Consider the following 25,151-nt stretch of genomic DNA (forward strand, 5'->3'; position numbering starts at 1 on the left):
TTCAATTCCGCAAACAGACAAGTATGGTGTCTTCTGCAAAGTGCCGCCATTAGAGTAATCTGCCAGTTCTACATAGCTCCACAAGCAACCAATTTTTGTACAAACGGCCTCCGGCTACTTTTTTGACTTTGATGACTTCTCGTCCGACCCAACCCAGCCTCCATAAAGGGGACCACGTAAATTTTACATTCTTCATCACACAAAGTGTGAAGAGACCTTTGCCTGGTCAACATTTTAGCTGTTCCAGTTCCTGGTGAAATTGTTTGGAATAAGGTATCATATGAGGACCAACCAAAACTTTTCAAATACCTCATGTATTCTGTATTTCGTTAAACAATCTTATTACTCCTACAGTTATCTTCGATGATTGGGACATTCATACAGTACATGACATGCTTACTGACTTCGAGCATTATACGGTTATCAAAAGTGATGAAATGTAGGATGGTACATCTAATTGTGATAAAATGTTCTGTTGTCACCATTATAGTCACCGTTATTTACATAAAGCAAGTACTCCTTGTGCAGTATTTAATTACACACAATGGGAACTCTGCACCATAGACCACGGGGTAGCTCAAAACATCTGCACAGAAATGTGCATATTTGTATGGTCATGACTCAGCTGACCCAGAGTCACATTATAAACTGACCTTCTCCAGCAAACAAAATTACGCTCACTGATACAATGCCGATTTAGTTTGCATCTTTTTTTTCCCAGTTGTTGACACAAGGGTCTGACTTTTAGAGAGACTGTGTAGCTTTAAAATCTGTTTTGAGGACAAAAGATTGGCAGGTTCAGGAGAACAAGGCTTCATTTAAAACGTGCTATACCACACCAACAAATATGCATGAAACGTCCTGTCTCCGCCTTAGCCAAGATTAAGGATTTAACTACACCAAAGGCTCCTACATTCACACATTTTGAATACTGACAACAGTTCACAAATTACACGGAGGAAAAATTAGACAATATGCTTAGGAATGGGACATGCAATTCTTCACGTTCCAGTCCAGAGGGATGGTTAGTGTGGCCATTAGATACTAATGGATGTCAGGCACGTTTTCAAGACAACACAAAGGGGTTTAGGATTAACAGGCAAGAGCCACTTTACATGTAGACAAAACACACAGGGGTAGAGACAACTTACATCGTTGGGAAGTTGTGTCTCGAGTGGTAAAAACATTCAACATTGTCTGAGGTGAAAGAGCACACGTCCTTTCTTTCGGGTGGCACGGGTCTACAGGATTTTTCATTAGGTCCTCGAAAACCAGGTCAAAAGTACTTTCTGTATGCAATATACAATGAAGTGTAAAACGTTTCACATCAGGAAGCTGCTGAGAGACTACCTGAGAAATACAGAGCAAATTTGAAAAAGGCTCTAACAGTAGTAGGCAATGGTATGACCACACTATCCACTAGGATTTTTTCACTGGGTAACATTATGTTGTCTGCTATCAACATCATACAGAGCGACATGTCCTCTTTGCAACATGGGCAATCACAAACGAGGTCTATTATGCTACTAAGTTGGTTTTACGAACAGGCTGCATCCAATGGAAACACCTAACAGCCAGTAGTTTGATTTTACCAAACAATCTAACTAAACAACAGACTACTATAGCTAGAAAATATGCAACATCCGTTATGTTCCATAAACAAAAATTGGAGAAATTACTATTTACAGCTGCAGAAATTACATCAGCAGATCGATTAATACAGGAGCTTAGTTCTCAACCAATCTCAACATTTCACTTTAAATACTGATTACAACACCATCATGTGGTAAGGTGCGAAATGCTAGAAGAGAGGTTTATACAAGAGTCATGGAACTTACCTTTGACATACCGATGTAGGAATGGTGACACTGAGATTTTTCTTAGCAGTACAGACTGCGAGAATACTCTTGGCCAGTCTTTAGTTTGCAAGGAAGTTATGCTCCACGGTGCATGCAATGCATCCAAGGCGAACTTGTCATTTTATCTGAAGGGTTCTCCAGCTCCTGTGATTTGTACGGCACTCAGATTCCTTTCTAATGGTAGCTATTTGATGTTGAACGATCAGGGCTGCTGGGTATGAAACCGGGAGTTCCCTATCTGGTAACAGTTTCTGTGGTTGTGAACTGTTGTGAGCAAGTACTATTTCCACCTCCTTAGGGATGCAACAGTTTGGCTTCGATTAAGGTTTCTTTTTTTTTTTTTTTTACAATGGATTGTTTGTTTTTATTATCCATTGACTGAAGTTTCTAAAATGATAATACAGTGTCTAAACGCTAGCAAGCAAACATAAGAATTTTCTTACTTTCTGATAGATACTTCTAACCACAGATTCTTCACCTCTAGAATATCCTCAAGAACCAGACTGGATCCAGAGGAATTTTCAGCATAGCCTCTTGCCACCAGTAGGTGGCAATGTGATGGTCTGCACGGACTCTGCTTTGTTCCACCCTTGACAGCTGGAAAAGCATATAGGTGCCATCCAAGTTCTTTGACATCTGTTCCTTTTTTCTGCATCTTTGTACCTGGATCTGGCAGTAGCGCCCTCTTTTTCCCATCAGTCGACTAGCATTTTTCTCAAAATGTTATTTTTATTGTGCAAGGGAACATGTCCCATCCTACAACTACAAGGTTTAAGCGTTATAGGGACTGTTACAAACAAATATCTGTGACAGATCCCCATAAAGTGTGTCTCTGGTGTCTGAATTTGTGCCAGAGTTGTGAGAGGAGTTTGCCCTGATAAACCCAAAGATGATCCACGACCACGAAGACAGCTGTACATTTCTAAACACTGCAGGAACGTACACAAAGCCCACTCCCATTTGAGTTGAAGGACAAGGACTCATTCCCACGCAACGCATCGCTGGTTAGCGTAAGGAAAATCATCGCTACAACTCCTTAGCGATATTTTGGTTGCTTTGCTACAGAATCCAGGTATTTTGTGAGTAAAAGGGTCGCAGAGACCACTGCCTTGAACTGAACTACTCTTTGCACACTTTGAACTATTTTTGCAGCATTTTAAGAGTAACCCCATTTTCTAGTATTGTGGATTTTTACTGTTATTGGTCTTGTGTTAAGTCTATATATAAAGATACTTATTTTTTATAACTACTTGTGTGGTGTCCCTTTGTAGTGTTCTTCACTGTGTTACTGTGTATGGTCATAAATGCTTCACACACTGCCTCTGAGATAAGCCTAACTGCTCGTTATACGTTACCACAGGGTTGAGCAGGGGTTATCAAAGGGTCTAGCCCGCTTACTCTGACTTAGGAAGAAGGGCAGTGGCCAGCCATTGCCAAATTGAGACCCCTATTTCTAAGAGACGTGAACATATATAGGACCTTAGGGAGAATAACCATCTTGAGTATATTACATTGTCCTATAAGTGATAGGTGAAGTCTATCTAAACATCGTAGATCAGTACTAATCTTATTTATCATCAGTAGCATGCTTATTTTCCAGATGGAGTCTACGTTACTACTAATCTTAATACCAAGATAAATTACCTTATCTAGTCTTCGAGGATCATTGCAGGGAGTTTTAGAATCACATAAAATCTGGGTTTACCTTGTGTTCAACAGATAGCCAGATTTGCGTCCATACTCACTGGCTAATTTCTGAATTTGAGTAATTGCTTTTTCTGGGTCGGTGGTTACCACCACTAGATCGTCGGCATAGGCCATTATCTTTGAATCATAGCCGTTGCAGATGACTGGTGTGATTATCTGAACTTGAAGAATTTGCTCTATAAATATATAAAAATAAAGGGCAAATAATATAGGAGAGCAGGGGCAACCCTGTCTTGTCCCTCTTGCAATGTCAATAGAGTTTGATTCTTGACCCATTATGTTTAATCTCGCGTATGATCTATGATACATTGCCTGTATAGCTGTTATAAAGTCGGGCCCAAATCCTCTCTGTACCATAGTCACCCACAGATATTGCCATGAGACGCGGTCAAATGTCTTCTCGGTATCTAGGAGGATCATAGCCATCTTCTCACCGGTTGTCTCATTTATATCAACCAGGGATATGATCTGTTGTGCCTCTTGTTGGTATAAAGCCATGGTGAAACTAGATGAGCCATGATCCCCCCCCCCCCCCCCTAGCCGAGTCGTGAGGATTTTTTAGTACAATTTAGTATCAACGTTCATGAGGGATATGGGTCTGTATGATGCAGGGTTATTAGAGGATTTCCCTTTTTTTTTTTTTTAAAAGACCATGATATCTGCTCCATGCCAAGACTCCGGAGGGACCCCACTATATTGTATTCCAAGAAACAGGTTTAAGAGCAGCGGGGCTATTTCCTCTTTGATTGCTTTATATAATTCCAATAGAATTCTGTCAGGATCTGCCGCTTTTCCTGATGCCATGGATTGTAAGGCTGATAATACCTCTTCCATCGTGATTTCTTTATCGATCTCTTGTTTCATTTCTTCGCTAAGCCTGCGCTGACTTCCTAGAACGATTTCAGTTTCGTTGGAGAGCACAGAATCAAGACTATCTTGTCGGTACAAATCTTGATAGAATTTCTCAAAAGTCTTAATAATGTCTTTTTATTTCCTTATGGAGTATACCGTCTTGATCTTTGATTTCAGCTATGTTGTTCCTGACTGCTCTTTGTTAAGTCCGCTGAGCAAGTATCTTGCCTACGGTTTCCCCATATTCATATCCCTCACTTTTATGTGCCTGGAAAACGGCTGCCCCCTTTTTGCTGTTATAGCTGTTTATTTCGCCTTTTGTAATCATTATTTTCTGCCGCAATAATAGTTGTTCACTCTCTTGTTTTTGTCTAATTGCACCGGTATGCTCTTTTTCCAATTCTCCCAATTCTGTTATCAAAGTATTAATTTCTTTTTTCTCTTGCTTTGTGGCCCCCCCAACAAAGCTGATCATTTCTCCTCAAAGACCTGCTTTGAAACTATCCCAGACTATACAGCGCGAAGAGCTATATCGATTCATCTAATAGTATTCTGTGACCCACTGTTTAATGTGTTTCAGATACTGATCATTAGATAGTAAGGATCTGTCAAACGTCTACTTGAACTGTGGACGGTCTTCAGTTTGAAATGCTAGATCAAACTAAAGGATTATGATCAGATAGTTTGGATCATTCCTTTATTCCTACGGTCGTGATCAAAGAGGATGAAACCATAAAGTAATCTAGCCTAACACATTTCTTATGGGGTTTTGAAAAGTATGTGTAACCAGGGTCGGTAGGATGCTTTACCCCCCACACATCCTTCAAATCATAGCTAGTCCGCAGGGCCAAAAGAGCCTGATGAACATGGGGTTTTCTCCCCTGATATTTCTGAATTCTATCCCTGCCAGTATCATAATGAATGTTCAAATCTCCACAGAATATTAATGGACCTGGCCATGATGCTAATTCGATTTCCAGGTCATTAAAAATCTGTGGATCATCCTCATTTGATCCATATATAGTACAGATGGTCCTTCCCATGGGCAATAGTGCAATAGCCCATCTCCCCCATTTGTCTTCCAAGAAACACTTAGCTGGACCCATGCAATTTCTTACGTGAATCGTAACCCCCCTGATGGTCGATGTTTATGTGGAGCAAGCTACAAGATTATATCCCTTTATGGCTAAGATATCTTGTTTCCCCCAGGGAATATGCGTTTCTTGTTGGCATATTATATCAACTTTTAACACTCTTAATATTTCGACAACTCTGATACGCTTTAATTTGTCATTAGGACCTCCAACATTGACTGAGCAGATGGTGATTTTACCCATTTAACTTATGTGATTTTCTCGGATTTAATTGCTCTTGCTTACTTATATTTGCTCTCATAGTTTTTGTTTGTACCCTCTCCAATTTTTTTCTTTTGCTCTCGCTCCACCCTGTGTTCCATCCCTCTGACCCCCCCCCATCTCCCCACCCTTCCTTCCCACCCTACCCTACCCCCTGTGCCCTTGAAGCCCTCCCCCACCCCATCCCCTGTAGAAAGGCATCCAGGCTAGCTTAGACTGTTGTGATGGTTGCTGCCCCCTGATCAGTAGATCTTGTTTCCTGGCAGCTTTAAAAATAAATAAATAAATAAATAAATAAATAAATAAATAAATAAATAAATAAAAGACAGAATAATGAATTAAAATAAGAAAAAAAAAACCACGAGAACAGTGTGTAGCAGCTACTGGAAAAAAAATTTGGATACTAAATAAATCGGTCTAGGATTTGAGCTTCTTTAGGCGAGCTGGATATAGCAGGTATGCTTGCCCCCCCCCCCGATCTTGCACTGGCTTGATCATCTGGCATAAACGTCATCGTCTCTCTATCGTGTAATGGCAGAAATCGGGTTGAACAAAGAAAAAATAGTCCCCTCCACTGCGCTTCATTGTTGGCTTAGCCTTATCATATATTGCTTGCCGCAATAAAAAATTGCCAAAATAAACCATTAGGGCACAAGGCTTCGCGTCGATATTACAGGCTGTTTGAGATTAAATGGGACCAGATGGGCTCTCTGTACTTCCAGAATCCAGCCATCTAAATCCGGAAATGCTATAGATAGCATATCGGCAATGTATGCCCGGGTATCTGACCCTTCCTTTCCCTCCGGTACACCTAGTACCCGTAAATTGTTTCGGCGTTGCCGGTTTTCATGGTCTTCTAACTTCCACTGTATGTCGGTTAGTTGGGCATCATGTGCAGTAGTACTTGTGCGCGTGTCCGCCAGGTCGTTCTCCAAGGTTTCTGTTCTCATTTCAAGGTTTGTGAGGCGTTCGTTGATGATAGTGCATGACTTTGCAACTTTTCTGACAGCCCCTTGAATCTTCCGCATAGCTATCTGTGCACGTTTACTATCTAGGCGCGTTTCCTCATGATGGGAAAGTATGCATTGGAGGACAGTGCCTAAGGTTGGAGGTGTGGGGGAGAGTGTACTATCACCTATGGAGGGTGGTGATATAAGGGCGCTGAGTAATTCTACTCCAGAGTGATCCCATCTTAGGCATTTTTTTTGCAGACTGGGATGACTTGTTCTTCTCATTGCTTTACGCATTGTGGCTGTTGAGTCTCTCTTGTCACTGTACGAAATCTACTCACTAGAGTCCCCAAGTGAATCAGATCCTGAACTCGACACTGACCAGATTCCATCTGATAAAGAGTAAAAGCAGTCCATATCTTGCTCGCTGTGATTCGAGGCAGTAGTGTGAATTGTGGTCATAGCACTTCCCAGATGGGGGTTCAGCGTGGTGGCCTCCAGAGATGTTCCGATTAATTGAGCCCCAGGCCCCTAAGAGATACATCCATCAACGTTATCCCTTATCTCAGGTTGCAGACAGGGGGGAGCGAGAGGAACGGGAGGCATTTGACTATTCTTACTGGTCTTGGGTAGAGCTGCAATCGAGGTAGAATCTCATGTGCAGCACCAATAGTTATGCCATCAACCTCCCCGATCGCACCGCCATCTGTAGCACTCCCCCCAGATTCTGCTCACCTGCTTCGCCTTCTTGTCGTTGTGAGTGCTTCACTCCTGGTGCGGCTCTCAGCAGGTCTAAGACAAAAGGTTCACTTGCGGGTAGCTGGGGGAGCTCTGGTGTTGTTCTTCCTGTCCTCCGCCTTCTCCGTCCTGGTTGCCGCATTCCATGAGTTTTTTTTTTTTCCCTCGCCGGGTCTCGGCTGAAGATTCAAAGAAGCTGTTAACTTAGGTGATGAGCCGGTGCCTGCGCCTGACCGCGTTTTCCCTTTTGTTCCAATGGCCACCGGGACCTTCGGAGCCTTGGCTTCCACGGAATACGCCCGGCAGAGATCTGAGCATGCCAAACAGTCTTTCCTCTCCTCGCCGCCACACGTCAACGTGGCCAGAAAGCTGAGCAATGCCTTTGTGAGCTCTGTACGGCAAAGCGCAGCTCCGCACTGGCTGGGACTGGGTCAGTGCTGCAGGTAAGAAAGCGCAGCTTCCATTCAGCTCCTTTCACTTGTTTTACTCTGCTTTTAGTTTTTCGCCTGTTTTCTTTCTATTCATTAAATGCGTCGATCTTCAAAGTCCATTTTTCAACCTCGTTATGCTGTCCATTATACTGCTGTTCTTCCTTTAGCGTTTCAGAGTTGATCCATGATCAGGGAGCTGCAGCACGAGCAGCTCACGTAGTCGTCATCTTGCCTCTCTCAGCCCTGCCTTCCTAACGCAGTGTCTTACTCCTGAGAACGTGGCTGTACAGGCCTTCCTAGATTAAGGTTTCTTTGGTTCAGAAGGATGTGGCCTTAACATTTCCATGGTAGAGGTTTGATCTTGTTGCAAGGTGTTCCTCTGAGATACAGTTGTTACTCCGCACCAATTTCCTACACCACTTTGGGAAACAAGTGCCCAGCATTTTAACATTTCTAATACTGCAGGGTTAGCGCACTCTTTTAAGACAATTGACTCTGGGTTCATTAGCACCTTCCAGACGGTCTTTGGAGTTATTTAATATTTTAAACACTCCGTGCTTGGAAGGATTTTTGGGGAGGCTTACTGCTGGTCCTGTTCTAATTTGTCCAGATTCCAATTTTAGTTTATCTGCTTATCAGTGGATGTTACATCACACGGCCAAATGGGGATGGCATTGCCACACATGCTCCTGTGTCATGAGAGAATGATACAGTCCTTTGGCGCACCCTTGCTCCAAGAACTAAACAATGACTGGTTTTTGTCCTTTCAGCCTTTCTGGTTACACTGGTTGCAGTCCGTATTTCGCTGTCTGCTGTGCACGTGTGAGTGTGCCTTGGACATATGCTCAGTAATACAACTGTTTCAATCAATGGACATAGACCTGCTGGTGGGTCCCCTAAAGACCCTCTTGTACCGATGCTCTTCGCAACGGACGTTGCTTCAAAAAGCATCTTATAAGCCTTACTGGAATGCTTCAGCCCCGGGTGATTCAAATCCTGGCTAGTCATCTGCAGATTAATTACTGGTATTAAGGACAAAGCGAAATACAAAGAAATCTTGCTACAGCAGACATCAGCAGAGAGAGTAGCAGAATGATATGTGGTTAAAGAACAGGTCAGGCCTAAGCTTCACAGCCATATAATGTCAGTGAGAGTTCACAAGAAACTAAAATGAAAGGTTCAGTTAAATGCAAACACGTGTTTAAACAAGCCTTGAAGAGTTTTATGATCACAACACAAGCGCGTATCTCATTCTCCTAGTTAATGGAAACGTGACCTGGAGAATATAGGTGAAAGGTAACTTCAGTTAAGTGCTCATGAAGTCAGTAAAGAAGTCTTGGGAGCAGAAATATAAACAGGCGAAGAGAAGTTAATGATGTACTAAGCTTTGTTAGACTTACGATAAGAAAATGTAGAGGAAAGGTTAAAAGTTTAAAGGACACAGGTGATGTTATGTTTATGATAAACTAGATGCACTCGCCCTCTTATTGACTTTTTAGATAATTGTATGTAGATCAGCCCTTAGTGCAATATATAAAGTGTTTGCCTACAAGTGGCAAATTGAGTTCAGCTGGTAACCTCTACGAGGACAGCTCTTTCCCGGCCCAGACATATAAACCTGCCTTTGCCATGCCAAGAGAAGTCTTGTTCTTTATTTCAGTTTTCCCGCAGCACTGGCCATTCCTCCTTCAGCGGCTGCTGAGGGAAGTTGGTTTTGAGCATGTTTGCTTTATGCAGCTGTGCAATGGGGGCCACTGGGAACATCATCTGCAGATGATGGGACCAGCAATGTTATGTTTACTTTTTGAAAGATTTAATCCCTTTGGTGCTCATGACGGAATAGTTCCGTCATGAGTTCCAGTTCTCCTGTTCTCATGACAGTACCATTCCGTCATGAGGATGCCAAAGCCCCAACCTTACCCTCCAAAGAAGGAAAAAGACTTTCTGCCCCTCCCAGAGGCAGATGGGGGCAATAGGCCCTGATCTGCCCCCTGGGAGGCAGAAAGCCCACCAGGCCCCAGGATTTTGTTTTATATATACGTGGGGTGGGGGATGCCCAGAATGGGCATGCAAGCAAGTACCTCACCACCCCAAAAAATGCCACAGTCTTTGTGCCCCCCCAAAATCCTCTTATTTGCCCCGTTGGGGGGGGAAGAAAGGCCACTAGGCACCCGCCAGGGGTAAATTCTTTTCAGAATTCAGGGGGGGACTGTCCAGAATGGGAATGCCAATGCCTCCACTCGCCCAAAAAAGATGCCACTGACTTTCTGTCCACCCCAGGAGGCAGATGGGGGCAGTAGCCCCTGATCTGCCCCCGGGGGGGAGGCAAAGAGTCCACAAGGCGCCAGCGATTATACTGGCTGTTTTTTTTACATGGGGTGGGGGCTGCCCCGAATGGGTATTCCAATGTCCCCACCCACCGAAACAAACTAGCCACAGTCTTTGTGCCCCCCTTGGGGGCATATCAGGGAATTAGCCCCCAATATACCCCCTCCCCATGGTAGCAGAAAGCCCATGAGGCACAGAGTTTTTTGTGGAATGTGCCTACCTCTGGATTTTGGGTCCTAGCGCAGCTGGCACCCAAGGAAACCTAACAAACCTATAAATTTTGGAAAACCAGACACCCTGGGGAATCCAGGATGTGGTGACTTGTGTGGCTCTCACTCGGGAGGGGGGGTGGGAGGCCTAGCAGCGAAGGGGTAAAACAATGTGGCAGTTTTGAGCAGTGCAGATATTTTTTTAATTCAGCTTTGTTTTTATCATACCAATTTGCTTTTAAGTTAAACCTTTTTATCCCCTTTTCGTAGTGATTTTATTTCAGTTTGGTTTTCCATGTGCTTTTAGTATTAAAGAGCTCCAAGTGCTTAAGAAATTTAGGTTTTTATGCCAATATCTTTTTAGCATATACATATTAGGAAGGTTTTTAGTCACCTTCCGTTCAAGGAGTGGGTGTCATGTGGTCATAGTTAGGCCATAGTTGGTATACCTTCATTTCACATGCTCTTGTTTTAAAGTTGCCATCTTTTCTTAAATGCTGACGTTTGACACACATTTGCTTGCATGCCTGTGCAGGATATTATTCTCTGAAATGTATTTGCTTGCATATATACTTCGTGGCTGAAGAGGGGTGAAACCCTGAAACCGGTCCTAGGATGCTTGTTTCCGGTCCAGGGAGGACCTGGCTTGGCAGTTCGGGCTGGACTGTTCCCATGAGGCACAGGGTCAAGACTGATTTGCATATGGCCAGGTCTCAACTGGGGTGGCATAGTGAGCAAAATAATTATGGATTTAACCCAGATCTCCTGACTGGAGGTGAATGTTTTGATTTGTTCTGCATTCCATCCATCAATTGTGTGTCTTTTGCTTTCTTAGCCAATGTGTAGCAGCTTTTTATGCAGAAGGCTGTCCACATGGAGAAGGTGCTTTTCTGTACTGCTTAGTCTAGGGTCCTGGGAGGCCCATAAAGAGTTGATTGTCCACCCAATGGTCCTTAGTGCGATCAATGTTGAAACCTGGGTATCTATTGGGGTCCAAACAATGTAGTCTCTCCTTTTTTGATGGGTGTGGTGGGGAAAGAAAAGTTGGACGGGTGATAGCCTGCCCAACATGGAAAGGCATTACTACCATAGGTGAAAATGCAGCTTGAGTTTGCAACACAAATTTCGTAAGAAAGAATATTGTGTAAGGCAACTGGACCGAGATGGCCTGCACCTCTTTCATGAGATGAACGGATGTGATTTCGACCAGAAACAGCCTTTTCAGGGTCAAGAGACAGAGGACAGCTTTGCTTTGGATCAAATAGGGTACACATCAGAAATGTTATAATTTAGTATTACAACAGGCTTCAGCAGTGACATATGCTGTAAACTGCTAGGAAATCTCATCACAAGAGGTCATTTTAACAAAGAAGACAGATCCAGCTACCTCAGAAAAGCCGAACGGTGTCAACAAACAGCCTGTAACAGTGGCCAACAGAAGCCCTTGGTGAGCCACCGATAAAGCAAACAACACGTCAGACAGCTTAGCTTGTAGAGGATCAATTTGACAAGTGCCACACCAAGCCAAACATTTCCGAGCGATCGGAGTGTACTGATTTCGTAAATAGGTATTTGGCTGCCAGTATCTCATCAACAACTTTGAGAGTAAGATTGAAGGTAACTAGCTGCCACTGCTCAATTTCCATACATGAGGTGCAGAGGCCAGGGTGCAGAACCCTGCCCCGTTGCTGCAACACTAGATCCCTCCGAAGCAGCAGCTTGATTAGAGTACAGCTGCTCATGTCCACATGTTCTGGATAGCATACCTCTCTGGCCCAATCCAGAGAAGTCAAGGCTGCTTTGTCCTAGTCAGTCTTGATCTTCTTTTTAACTCTAGCCAGGAGGGTTAGAGGTAGGAAGACATTCAGACCTGTGCTCCACTCTGAGCAGAATGCATTTTAAAGAAAGAGCATTCTTGGGAACTTTAGTGTGCAAAAACGTTGACATTGAGTGTCCTCAGCAGAGGCAACTGTCTTTCGTGATGCACTAGGTGCGTGCGACTGAGTTTGTCCACTGTCTTACTGTAAGACTGCCTGGTGTTAGCCACTTTTCAACAGCCAGTCATCAAGGTACAGGTACACTTGTCCTCAGAAGACGAGTATTGACCACCACTTATCCACCACCGTGGACACCATAAATCACAGTATTTTTTGCTCATTTTTAAGTCAGAATCAGAATTGTTACTTAAACCCATTTGCAACATAGCAAAGTAAGAAAGAAGGCAAATTAAATTATGGCATTTTTCTTTCCGTAAAAACATAATACAATATGAGCATTATGTAAAAGGTAAAAATTAGTTACATTTAAAATGACATTATCACCATAGTATCAAGTTCCTTTGTGCCCCTCGAGACTATTTTTCTAGGATTATCCAAGTCCATTGTCTTGGTCAAGTCTGGCACGAACGTCCTGCATGTATCTCCCGATTCTTGCCAGATCCATTGTAACTGTACAAGAAAATATGGCTATGACTGCTTCTTTTGTTGTTCGAACACCTTTTCGCAGCCATATTGGCTTCAGTAACTTCCGAACGGATTCTGAAAACCTCGAACAGCAGCATATCAGATGCAACAATGATTCTGTTTTGAAGTTACATATCTTGCAGCCAATTTTAATTTTCCAAGGTTTTCCAGCCGGGATTTAATTCTTTTATTGGGAGAGGTACAAGTCTTACCCATTGGATGTTTTTTAGGGCCTTTCTCCCCAGTGCTTGATCAAGATAAGGTTTTGATTTGTTCTCTTTGTAAGTTGTTATCACCCCAGATTTACCTCTTCTTTTTTTAAGATTTATTAAATCAATTTCTCTTGACAGTCGATAACATCGTTTGTTTATTGCCATTTTAATAATCGGGTAGGTTATACCTTCCTGGCTCCAGTTTTGTGTTGCCAAGCCCAAACCTTCTACTGCTTCCTGCAATATACCTGCCATGGGTTGGATAAGCCATCATAGATGGATTTCAGCATGGACTTCAAACTCCTGTTCGGCGCCTTAAGTACTGAATGGTAGTATTTTGCATGCGTACCTAAGCACTCTTTGCTCTGGTGCACCAGGCTGAATTCCAGGTGAATCCCGATGTTACTGGTATGTTTCAGTAATTTGAATATGCGTTTGTATGCCAGACACTGCGCTTTATCCATCATTGTGCTCATTTTTCCGGGGAAAGCCTGCTGGACGTGTCCCGCGACTGCCCTTATTTTTGATTGTAGCACCTTTCTAATTGGGATGGTGGTGGGGCTCTGCATTTTCTCTTGTAGCTTGCACAGAGCGTATATTGTGGACTCTACCTTGGATTTCATTTTATGTAAGTGCATAGTAGCTTTTCCTGTGTCACTCAGCCAGCACCCAAGGTAATTATAAAACTTTGAGACGGTTATTGTCTCTTTTCCCACGTGCCATTTTAGGAGTGTTTTTTATACATTTCCCAAAGATCAAAACTTTGGTCTTTTCCGGATTTATCCTTAATTCATTATTCAGGTTATAATCATTTAGAGCATTAAGGGCCCTTTGTAAGCCTGTTTTTGTGTGGTCCATCACCACTAAGTCATCAGCATATTGTAAAATTAGAATTTTGTTCGCACCTATTTTTGGAACTGCTGGGTTAGCATTTTGGATCGACTTGCCCAAGTCAGCTGTATAAAGATTAAAAAGTGTTGGGGCAAGTACGCATCCCTGTTTTAAGCCCCGGTTTGTAAAACACTTTTTTGTTGTAATATTTTTTACCAGTTTGATCCATGTATTACTATATAGCGAAATAATGGCATTAAGGAGGCCAGATGGAATTTGCCAGTTACGCAGTTTGGACCAAAGCTTGCAACATGGCACTCCATCAAACGCTGCTGAGTAGTCTGTAAAACAGGCATAAACTGGTTTATTTTCCCTGCTATTGGCTTGGTGACCTAGATAAGATATTGCCGTGATGTTGTCAATTGTCGAGCAGCCTTTGCGGAAACCTGGTTGATAGAAGGGGAGAATTTAGTTTTCTTCAACCCATCTGGTTAATTCTGTTAGCAGGGTGTTTGCATATGCTTTCCCCCCAATATCCAGAAGGGCTATTAATCTATAATTTTTCGGTTCTGTATTTTCGCCCTTCTTAAATATGGGTTGTAAGATTGACCTGCGCCACGAATCAGGCACCTTGCCCCGTAATCGGCATTCGGTGAATAAGAGGATAAGACTCTCCCCCATTAAGTTGGGCCTTCCCTGAACATCGCAGCCGGCAGGCCGTTAGGTCCTGGAGCCCCATCTTTCCTTATCTTTTTGATCACTTTTTCAACAGCTCTTACGTCCTGGTCTTTGAGGATGGGTTCCACGTCATTATTCATGCTCTCTATATATACCATAGAGCTTCCGGATTTAGTGACATCTTCCTTATCCACGTATATTGCGTCCACATATCTCACCCATGCATCGGTGTGTACGGCATTAGTCCGGACTACTTTGTTGTTATCCAATTCTGCTATGTAGTGCCAGAGTGGTCGCTGTTTGTGAGGTTTTGTTAATTCGTGGATTTTAATCCACTCTTCTTCAAGCGTGTTTTGCTTGATTGTCCAGAGCAGTTGTTTCTGTTCTTTATGCAACACATTGTACTTTTCCCGTGTATTTTTCGAGCCTACGTTCTTATATGCTCTTTTTGCCCTTTTTAAGTTACGAGTTATATCAATCAATTTTTTATTATGATCCGTAGATTGTGTAATGATCATCTCCTTAGAGTTGGGCTCAGTTGACTTCAAGCATGTTTTCAGGTCATTTGTCCACTCTGTCCAATTTTCCCTGTTAGGCGCAACGCCAGAATTATCCTCTGTGTGTTCTTTCCAATGTTTTAGAGCCGTCACCTGGTTAATATTCCATTTTATTCTTCTTACCAGGGCATGTTCTTCAGAGCCTGTTGATTGAGCGACCGTTATGATTTTTTCTCGTTTTTTGGTAATGACATTGAGTTCTACCTGGAGTAGTGCGTGATCACTTGTGTCATCTGTTTTAATTTCAATCTTTTCAATTTTGCTAGCAAGCTGATTGCATAGGAAAATATAATCAATTGTGGAGCAGTTCTTAAATGTAGGTCTCCCTTGGTTGTTTGGATCTGAGCTTTTCTGTAGATGCTCAGCTGAATTAAGTTCATAGTCTAGTAAGAAATTATTGAAAAGTCTTTCGGCGCAAGTTAGGTAAGTTCTTTCTTGCTGTTTTGTTCCTAAGTGATGTAAATTAAAATCACCCACGAGCATTTTCGCCGATGACCGGTATTTGCATAGAATTTCCTGTAATGTTTTAATCATAGATCTTATGACTTTTAATTTCCATTGAGCTGATGTATTTAAATATACATTAATTACAAGCAACGAGGCGATGTTTTCCATGTCGCTTTTTCCTTCTATTAGCAATACTTGTAGCATGTTTGAGTTGATGTTTATGTTTCCAACAGTTAGTTGTTTTGCGTGTTTGACATAAGTCGTGATCCCGCCTGATGGTCTTCCATAATAGTTATGTTTGGTAGCAGATTGATGGTAACCCGCATACCCTTCCAAGTGTACTGGTTCTATTGCCCAGGTTTCTTGTACGCATAGAATGTCACCTTCTAACAATTTATTTATAGCTGTTGCTTGTCTAAGGGATTTTTGTAAGCCCGCCACATTCCAGGAAACGAGTTTAAAACTTTGGTATAATTTTTGCGTTTGGCCTGGTTTGCCAGTGTTTTCCTCAATTAACGAATTTGTTCTGACCTTTAATCGAGGATCTCCCGAAAGGTCCACAGAATACCCTTTTGCGTCAGGTACGGTGAGTGGAACTCTGTGTATCACTGTAATTCCCCATAAAATTGTACCCCTTTTTGGGGTACCTCTGCTTTTTTTATTATTCTATATGGGGTTGCTTCCTCCTTGGTGCTTACCATGATACTTAAATTATTTGTAGTTCTGATCCGGTTGTTTATTCAAGGTTCCTTTCAATATGCTACGAGGTTGCTTAACTTTCATTATGTCTTTGGCCAGCTCGATAAGTGAAATAGGATTTGCGGATTTTTTTCTTGCTCGGGAATCGTAACCACTGTGCCCCAATTTTTGAAGGTTTCTGTTTCTACAAGCACAGCTTCTGCGATGTGATGATTTATCCAAGTCACTACCGTATTTTCCTGATTGGGGTATTCGTCCCTTGGTTCAAAATGGACGCTCTCTATGTCTGCACTTGTTATGTTTGACAAAGATGGAATATGTTGGAGGAGCCTTAATAGGTTGCCCCTATTTATGATGTCATGTCTGCATTTTGATTTATAGAAAGGCTGGAAGACGCTTAGTCTTGAATTTTTTCTGTCCACAAGGTGGCTATTGTTGTAAATTACGTTGTGCGAGGATTTACTTTCCTCCGGCATTGTTTCACCTGGAAGCTTATATATGGCCCCTTGAGGTTGGGTCATACCTTGCCCCCTTATATTTTTGAGGTGTTAATTTAGTGTTTTGCCCAAGCAAGTAGTTGTTGTGTCCATTAAAGCCCTCTTTGCTACCTCCTCTTGCTCGGATTTCTTCTGAATTTCTCTAATGGCCGATTGTTCAGCTTTCTTCTGCAATTCTCTGGTAGCTAATTAGACAGGACTTTTCACTGCCTCCATACCATTACTTGCATGTTTATTTGCCTTTGTATATTTGGAAAAAATTGGATATAGTTTTTTATTTAATTGCTGATCCTGTTCCTGGTTACGTATTATTGCTGGTTCTTTAGAACCATGTGTAGGCTGTCCCCAGCTTCTTCTGTGTTGTGTAGTTTTTTCAGCCTTTTTTTTTTTTTAATTTTTTATTCATGCGTCTGGTCATGTTCCATTGTGTTAGTTTGAAGAAGATGTCCCATATTGTCCCTGAATCAGCTGCTGACGCTGTTTTAGTGGTTGATGGTGGAGCTTGGATCACAAGGCTTTGACTCAAATTCGCTCCTTTAGGCGTTTTCTTTAATGGTGATGGTAATGTTACATGTTGTTAGGGTTGTTTCTAGTACTTTAATGTACTGATCTGCTTCCTCTTGATATGATTGCATTGATGTTTGATTGAGAATTTTTATCTGGACCGCTATAAGTTGTTGGGCCTCCGCGCTATTAAATGATTCCTGAGTTTTGTCCAGAATGGGCTATCCGATTCCTCTAGTAGACGTTCTGTGGCCAGCAGAGATTGTTCTCTAGGTCTAATTAACTCCAAATCTGTTATGGGTCCCCATGGATTTTCTTGTCGTTCCATTGGATCTTGTTGTAGCATACCCTCAGTTGGACCCATGGCTATACTTGGGTCATTTACATTGTCGAGGGCATTTATGTCGCGTATTTCATTTATGTCCTTTACTTGTATTTCCCAAGTTTTCTTATTTATTGGTGAGGGTAATTGATTTCCTCCCTCTTGTTTAAAGAGCATTGTCCCTGCTGGATCTTTTAAAAACATCAGTCTTGCATCGAACTTTGTTTGTTTTTGTAAATATATGAAAGATTGGTGATATTAATGTTTGCGCCTCCCTCTCCGTTTTTACTTTATTATTGTTGTTGGCCGGCATTCCTTGCGCTTTTCTTTTCCTTTTTGTTGCAGGGCAAGGAGCTCTGTCTCTATCTGACCTCATATTTTGTTATGTTTAATTTTCTTTGTTTAATTATTGTGTTTATTATGTTTGTCGTTCGATTATTGTGTTTGTTGTTCAACTTGTTCAACTCCCCCCAGGCTACAGACTCCGAGCAAATCTCTGGGCACTGGGGCAGCAAGGAGGCACTAAGGGGCACAAAGGGCGAGGGACGATTGTTTAGCTGCAGTCCGGGAATGGCTCAGGCTGTTACTGACCAAAAGCTCTCTACATCACCTTACACCTTGCCGCCTCGCTCCACGCTCCACCTTGGATTGCTACTCCAGACAAACCAATTCGGCGTAAGCACAGCGCCTCCCACCGAGACAACAGAGTTGCAGTCTGCACCCTTACTCCGATTGGTCTGCTTGGTCTACTTGGCCACTCGGCTACTGTAAAACCCTCTCCGGGCTAGACCAATGCCTCAAAGCCTGATCTAATCCAAGCTATGCAGGAGGGCACCAGAAACCAAGAATCGGAACACGTACAGCAATTTCAGTATTTCCGTCAAGCGTAATTACAAATATGGTGCCCTTCCTCACGCCGCTTCAGCTTCAGATGACTGTGGAAAATAGGGGCGAGTTTTTAAACTGCTGCCTCAATCTTCCCCCACCCCCCCACTTTCCACGTCTGCTGCACCGCACTGTCCTGTGGCCACGCTACCCCTCAAAGCAGGCGACGGCAGATGCTGGGCTCCGCAGCTGTCCGCAGAACGGGGGGGGGGGGGTCAAGGATGGTTCAGCATGCACACAGCGCTGGCATCTGTCCGTGGGGGTCCTAGTGGCACTAGTAGGCAATGGAGGCAGTAAAGGCTGACGCTGTAGTATGCTGAAAGAGGACGAGTCCAAGTAATTTTCCATGAAGTTTTATTGATTAGCAGGTTACATGGAAAGGAAGAATAATAGTAAGATGAGAGCCCCACCAGGAGCAGCTTCCCTGCTGCTCAGCCCATACACCAACTGACTCAGGCACTCCAACATTCCACATCCCAACATTCTTACAGCTATCACTCTGGCTGAGCAGCAGAATACCACATATCTCCCTTCTTTACAATGGAAAAGAAGGAAGAACCAAAATACATCAGAAAATAAGCATGAAAAAATAGAGAAGAAAATAATCCGGAAAAACATGAATTGAAAAGTGGAAAATAAGCATGAAAAAATAGAGAAGAAAATACTCCGGAAAAACATGAATTGAAAAGTGGAAAAGTAGGAAACGCAACCAAGAAAAGATGAAAAGAAAACAGTGACTAAGTGACTAATGCACCAACACCCTTTCACATAGAAAGACAAACCCACATCCTCCCTCACATAAATAACAAAAGAAACCCATGTACAAGGATATGAAAGCTGGCCAGGCAAACATAAACAAGGGTATAAGTTACAAGGTGAAGGAGAGAAAACAGAAGAAAATACATTGAAAGGGTGAAAGACAACTATAAGTAGAATAACCAAAAGGATAGATGCCTTTAACTCAAGTATGAGTATGGAGAAAAGTCCCCAAAAAGACAGCAAATCCTGGGTATGGCAGAAAATGCCACACGCAACATCGCAATAAATAAACAGAAATAGGTGTGGAAGAACCACACAATACAATGCCATACAGAATGTAAAACTAGTGTGACATAAAATATCACAATAGCACACAGTATGGTTCCACTTGTAATAATGTAAATTGAATAAACAGTGAAGATAGGTGTGGAGCACGCCACACGGCAAAACTATGCAAGGTGTGGGCAGGCACCACACAGAGGGTAAATTCCCTAGAAAAATAACAGCATATTGCCGTTTAACATTCTTGTAGCGCAGCAGGATGAATCCTTGTAGCGCAGCAGGTTGAAGTATTGTATTGCGGAAATTAAATAAAATTGAATAATCCTTGTAGCGCAGCAGGTTGAATCCTTGTACCGCAGCAGGCAAAACATTGTAAAGCAGTAAATTGGATAAAATTAACAATCCTTGTAGCGCAGCAGGTTGGATCCTTGTAGCACAGCAGGCAAAGTTAAAGAACTATGAACTTGAACAATGAAATTTGCGCAGCAAGGCACACAGCACGATATGCTACATAAAAAATGATATAGATGTGGAGGAAAACCACATAAAGCATTAAAATTCCACTTAAACGCACAATAAAAGGTAATATGAAAAACTTAAGGAGTTGGTGTGGATAAAACTGCCACACGATAGAACATATGGTATGAACCATGTAAATGTAAAACTACCCCTCCCCCCTTTTCCTTTTTTTAAAACATGCTACACAGTAAAACGCAATTTGGCATAACAGCACTAATGACATGCAAAGGAAAATACATGAAAATGATGTAAAAGTGATGAAAATAGTGAATGCCATAAGGTAATGACATGAGCCTTGCAGGTAACTCCAGGCGAGGTTGAGCATTGAATCAGCTGGGATTTCGTTTTCTTTGAGGAAATGCGGTATGGAATGTTCCCAAAAACCCGGCTAGTCCCAAAACAAATGTGAACAGGCAGCAGGTTTAAAACTAAAACACAGTACCTATGGAAGATCTATTGAAGCGCCCCGATGTCCTTAAATGAAAAAACATGCGTGAGAGAAAATAGTTGAAATAGAGAACCTCACACGACCTTTAAAGTGCAGAAACCGTGGATGGCATGGTTGGCAAACAGACACGGGCAAATAGGAAATCCTAGAGCACCTCGCTTATTGTGCTCCGGAGATGTCAACCAAAATGGAGGCACGTAGAGTGACGCCTTGCCGGATGGCTCCAGGCACGTTGAAGCATGAAGAATCCAAAGGCAGGAAGGCAGGAAGGCAGCTAAGAAGAACAGACATCACAAGGAACATGAATCATGCGAGGAAAACAAGGTAAGAGCGCGAGCGGCTCTGTGTGCGCTCGAGCAGCTTTTAAAAGTATGGAAGGGCAGTAAACCGTCATTGAAAAGCGCACTGGAAAGTAATAAAACAAAAATTATAAACTCACCGCCCAAGTCTCAAACCACGATGTGGAAAATGGCTCAATATCGCCTTCACTGAGAAAGATTAAACAGTCTTTCAAAAGCTCACATGAGGTAATGGGAACATTTTCCTTCGAAAACGAAATTACAGGCAAATAAATTACAACCAACCTCCAGTAGATGGCAGTAGAGATCTGTTTCAAAAACCATAAAACTAGAGTGCTGTTTAAACCGTCGAGGTGAAATTGACAACACAGCTGGCTCTTAACCCCGTCAAACGGCCTCTTGTCATGTGAAATTTCTCTGGTTTCAGGTTTCCTTCGCTGGTATTCAAAATAATAATTTAGATTTCCTCCGATCTTGGCAGTAGCAGGTTACTGAGGGCACACAGCTAAGTAGAACAGTCAACTCCGTAACCTGAGCAAAATAAAGTCGTCTCGAACTTGCAGCAAGTAATGGCAGGCAGCAGGAACTGGCACCTTTAGACTGGGTTGTGGGCGACCGATGGCAGGGTCACTGGTGGGGCTCATTGGTGCCAGTAAAATTGAAGTGCTCCTCTTTAGTTTAAAAGGCAATCCTTGATCTTGATTGTGGGTTCTAGTTCTTCAGCCTCTTCTTATCAGACTGTGGAACCCCACTCCTGGTACCAAAATGTAGTATGCTGAAAGAGGACGAGTCCAAGTAATTTTCCATGAAGTTTTATTGATTAGCAGGTTACATGGAAAGGAAGAATAATAGTAAGATGAAAGCCCCACCAGGAGCAGCTTCCCTGCTGCTCAGCCCATACACCAACTGACTCAGGCACTCCAACATTCCACATTACATTCCACATCCCAACATTCTTACAGCTATCACTCTGGCTGAGCAGCAGGATACCACAGACGCCCAGCTCACCACGTTGAAAGCAAGGACAAACTTCCTACTGTAACAGCCCAGCACTGCACAGCACGGCAAAGCAAAGCGAAGGAGAGCAGAAGCAGCTCTCTGAGTTGGCGTGGCTCTCTGCCGCTTCTCGTTCTCGTTTTTCCGGCGGGGGCCCTTCTCGTTCTCCCGGCGGGGGCCCTTCAACAACTGCAGCTGCCCAGCCGCCAGTAACGCAGCACGGCGAAGTCTGAGGGGGAGGCTGTGTAGGCTGCCTAGCGTCTACGTCGTAGCAAAAGCGGAGGCAGCAGGTGTAGGGCTATTGGATGCAAGCCGGATCTCTGACCTTAATTCGGACCTTGATTTCACAGTCTGCGGACTACGGTTGGTCCAGAGCCCCCGGGCGTCCTCAGGCAGCGACGATGTCAACTGCTGCTCGCTCGCCCGCTCGCTCCTCCCAATCCTGCATCGCCACCTCGCATTCGAGGAGACTCTGCAGCAACACCAGAATCCAGTCCAACGTTGCTTGTGTTCCCAAATCAAGAAATTTTTAAGTCCATTAGGCATCACTGGCCTGAGACACAAGTGGCTTACCTCATACCTCTGACTGTTACTTCTCTGTTATATGTAACACTAAAAAAGTTAACACCTACCCCTTGGTTCCCCGAGGCTTGATATTTGGAACCCTGCTTTTTGATCTCTACACCTCCTCCCATGGTGACATTATCTCCTCATGCAGATTTCTCTCATCGCTATGCTGGCAACACGCAAGTCTGTGTACTTGCCTAACTGTGTACCACAAACATAGTCATACATCACACATTGCTTCATTGCTATCAGACATTAGATAGCATTGTGATCAATATTGTTTAACTCCTCAAAATTTACGGTCCACACTTTCTCTCTACAACATTTCCCATCTCTCTCACAGACCCTATCCACTTTCCCCCCCGATTCTGTAACATGCATCCTCAGTCATAAACCTTGGTGTTCTTTTCAGTCCAAGCATGAAAATGGAGGAACTTACACCAAAATCAGCTACTGCATTGTGTTGGCAATTCCAGACAATATGGAAAATATAAGCAAACACCATTCAATGCAGACAAAACATGAATTAACTCAATAGTGTTTAGCAGACTGGACTACTGCAACAGTCTTTTAGTTGGTCCACAAATACTCCTTTACTCATCTAGACAAAGTCATACATTCTGCAGCTTAAACATTTTGTAATCCACCCACACATGCCCTCACAGCAGCCCACTGTCAACAAGCCAAACATTCGAATTTATAGAAGTTCACACCACTTAAATTTAAAGCAATAAACTATCTGACTCCAACCTACCTCTCGACCTCCTACCCTGAAACACCCCTGCACGATGCACACGATCCACTAACCAAAGCCTCATGCTACACTCGAGTGACTGACTGCAGTCTGCATGTTGCGGGCTTTTCATCTTCCATGTCCTCTTAATCCTACCATTACACATTCGGGAGTTTTCCTCCTTACAAGCATTCAAAGCGCTCTAAAAATGTCATCTAGCAAATAATGTCATATGTATAGTAATGTTTTGTCATTGCCAAATTCAGGCACATAAAGGCTGCAGTTACTCCAAACAACCAACGCTCTTTTATCCAAATTAATACACCCACCATATTCTTCATTGACCTATTTACTGTTATAAATGCTATAGTAACATTTCTTATAATAGTGTTGGTATTGCAGTCAAATAAAGTACCTGCAGGTAGCACTATGGTGAGCAGCAGGACACATTTAGCAACGTTTATCTGTTGTTACTGAGCCCCAAGACCTAGCTCACAAAGAACACAAGCCCATATTCACAAGTGTAAGGAATCCGTCATCTTGTGACCACCATTACATGACAGGGGCAGCATTTAAGGACCTCACTTAAAAAACACAAGCGGCGCCATTCATTTGCCCACCTCGTCCTGTCTGGAAATGGAATGGCATCGAATATGTCCTTGTATTCGGACTTGACGTGGGCGATGTTTACAGTGCCGAAGGGCACAAGGGCCTCCTCCACCTGCAGCGAGAATTAAAGAACAAGCACTTTCAGGTATCCCATAAGAGTTATTAACGCTTTATGCTACACACGACACTGGCACTCAAATCACAGGAAATCCACCACATTATAAAAGACAAATGTAAAATGCTATTAGTCTTAAAAACGACATTAAAAAAAGTAAACATTTACTCCACCAAAGATCCTGCGATCAGAATACATTTACATTTTTGGGGGAGTGAACAGAAAATTCAAGAAGAACTTCTAAGAAAACTTAGAAATTCACATCCTTCAAGGGAAATGTCTATGCAAAAGCAATTTACACATACTAAAATGTATCAGGGGTTCATTAAAGCATTATAAAGCAGCGGTTCCTGATCGTGGCCCACGGACCCCTTGTATTTCGCCTTCTCAGGTGGTCAGCGACTGTTTAGAAAAGCAGATTAACGGAGAAAGCATACATGAAAAAAGCAAAAGTGTAAAACACTGTAAATGTGAAGGAACAATAAACTGGAGGACAAAGTTAATTTGGTGTTCCTTGCTTGATTTGTGGGAGCAGCGCAAGTAGAGCAAACTGAATCACGTATGGACGACTGAGAGCTTCAAATGAAGCAATGATACGAGCTGACGAAAATAGGGAATGAAGTTAAACGCCAGGTGATATCCTAGAGCCTAACATATTCTTCGTCCTTTAGACAAAGTATATTTTTCAAACTTCCCGTTAAATTAATTTTGCTTTTCGTGTTTTTTTGTTTGTAAAATAAATACAATATTTCATAATTTGAGCAGCTGTATGCACGTGCCATTTATAATATGCAGCATAAATCTCAAAAAGAGTTTTCCAGGCGCTTTGTAAACTCGATCCTTTAATGGAAAAAAGACAGAAAGGAATACAGACGTGTTGTATTATGTAAAATAGGTAAGTCTTCAACTGTTACAAAACTTGGAGCAATTTAGGCATGGAATTCCAAACCTCAGAGGTGGTTATTGGAAGAGACCTTCCTCATGGTCCATGTTTTTTAGCATCTTGGAAAGCAAAGCAGAGGTTGAGATGCTGACCTCAAAGTTCACAGTGGTCTGCTTGACAAAAAGAGAGAACAAGTAATTGTCCTTCCTTGTGTTATAAGTGTTTTTTTGGCAAACATGGGGCCAGATGTACTAACGTTAGTAATATCGGTTATCAAATAGCGATTTTTTTTAAAAATCTTTCTTAGTAATCCCTAGTGGCCCTCAGCACACGCCGCAATACTAACGGTCGCATCCTAATGCGGCCAGCGGGACCTCCGACTCCTAGAAGGGCGGTCCTGCTTCAGGGTTGGTGTTGG

At 42.7% G+C, this 25,151-nt stretch overlaps 1 protein-coding gene across 2 annotated transcripts in view; it reads right to left on the reverse strand.

The window, feature by feature from the left end:
- LOC146809191 (putative methyltransferase DDB_G0268948) overlaps window positions 1-25,151 on the reverse strand; it is a 225,432-nt gene that overhangs the window by 71,465 nt on the left and 128,816 nt on the right. For both annotated transcript variants that reach the window (XM_085616017.1, XM_085616016.1), the window contains exon 5: window positions 23,747-23,847. In XM_085616017.1, coding sequence (XP_085472143.1) covers window positions 23,747-23,847 — 101 coding nt within the window. The remainder of the gene's footprint in view (window positions 1-23,746; window positions 23,848-25,151) is intronic.

The sequence above is a fragment of the Triturus cristatus genome, chromosome 7, assembly GCF_964204655.1.
Source record: "Triturus cristatus chromosome 7, aTriCri1.1, whole genome shotgun sequence".
Classification (NCBI taxonomy): Eukaryota; Metazoa; Chordata; class Amphibia; order Caudata; family Salamandridae; genus Triturus; species Triturus cristatus.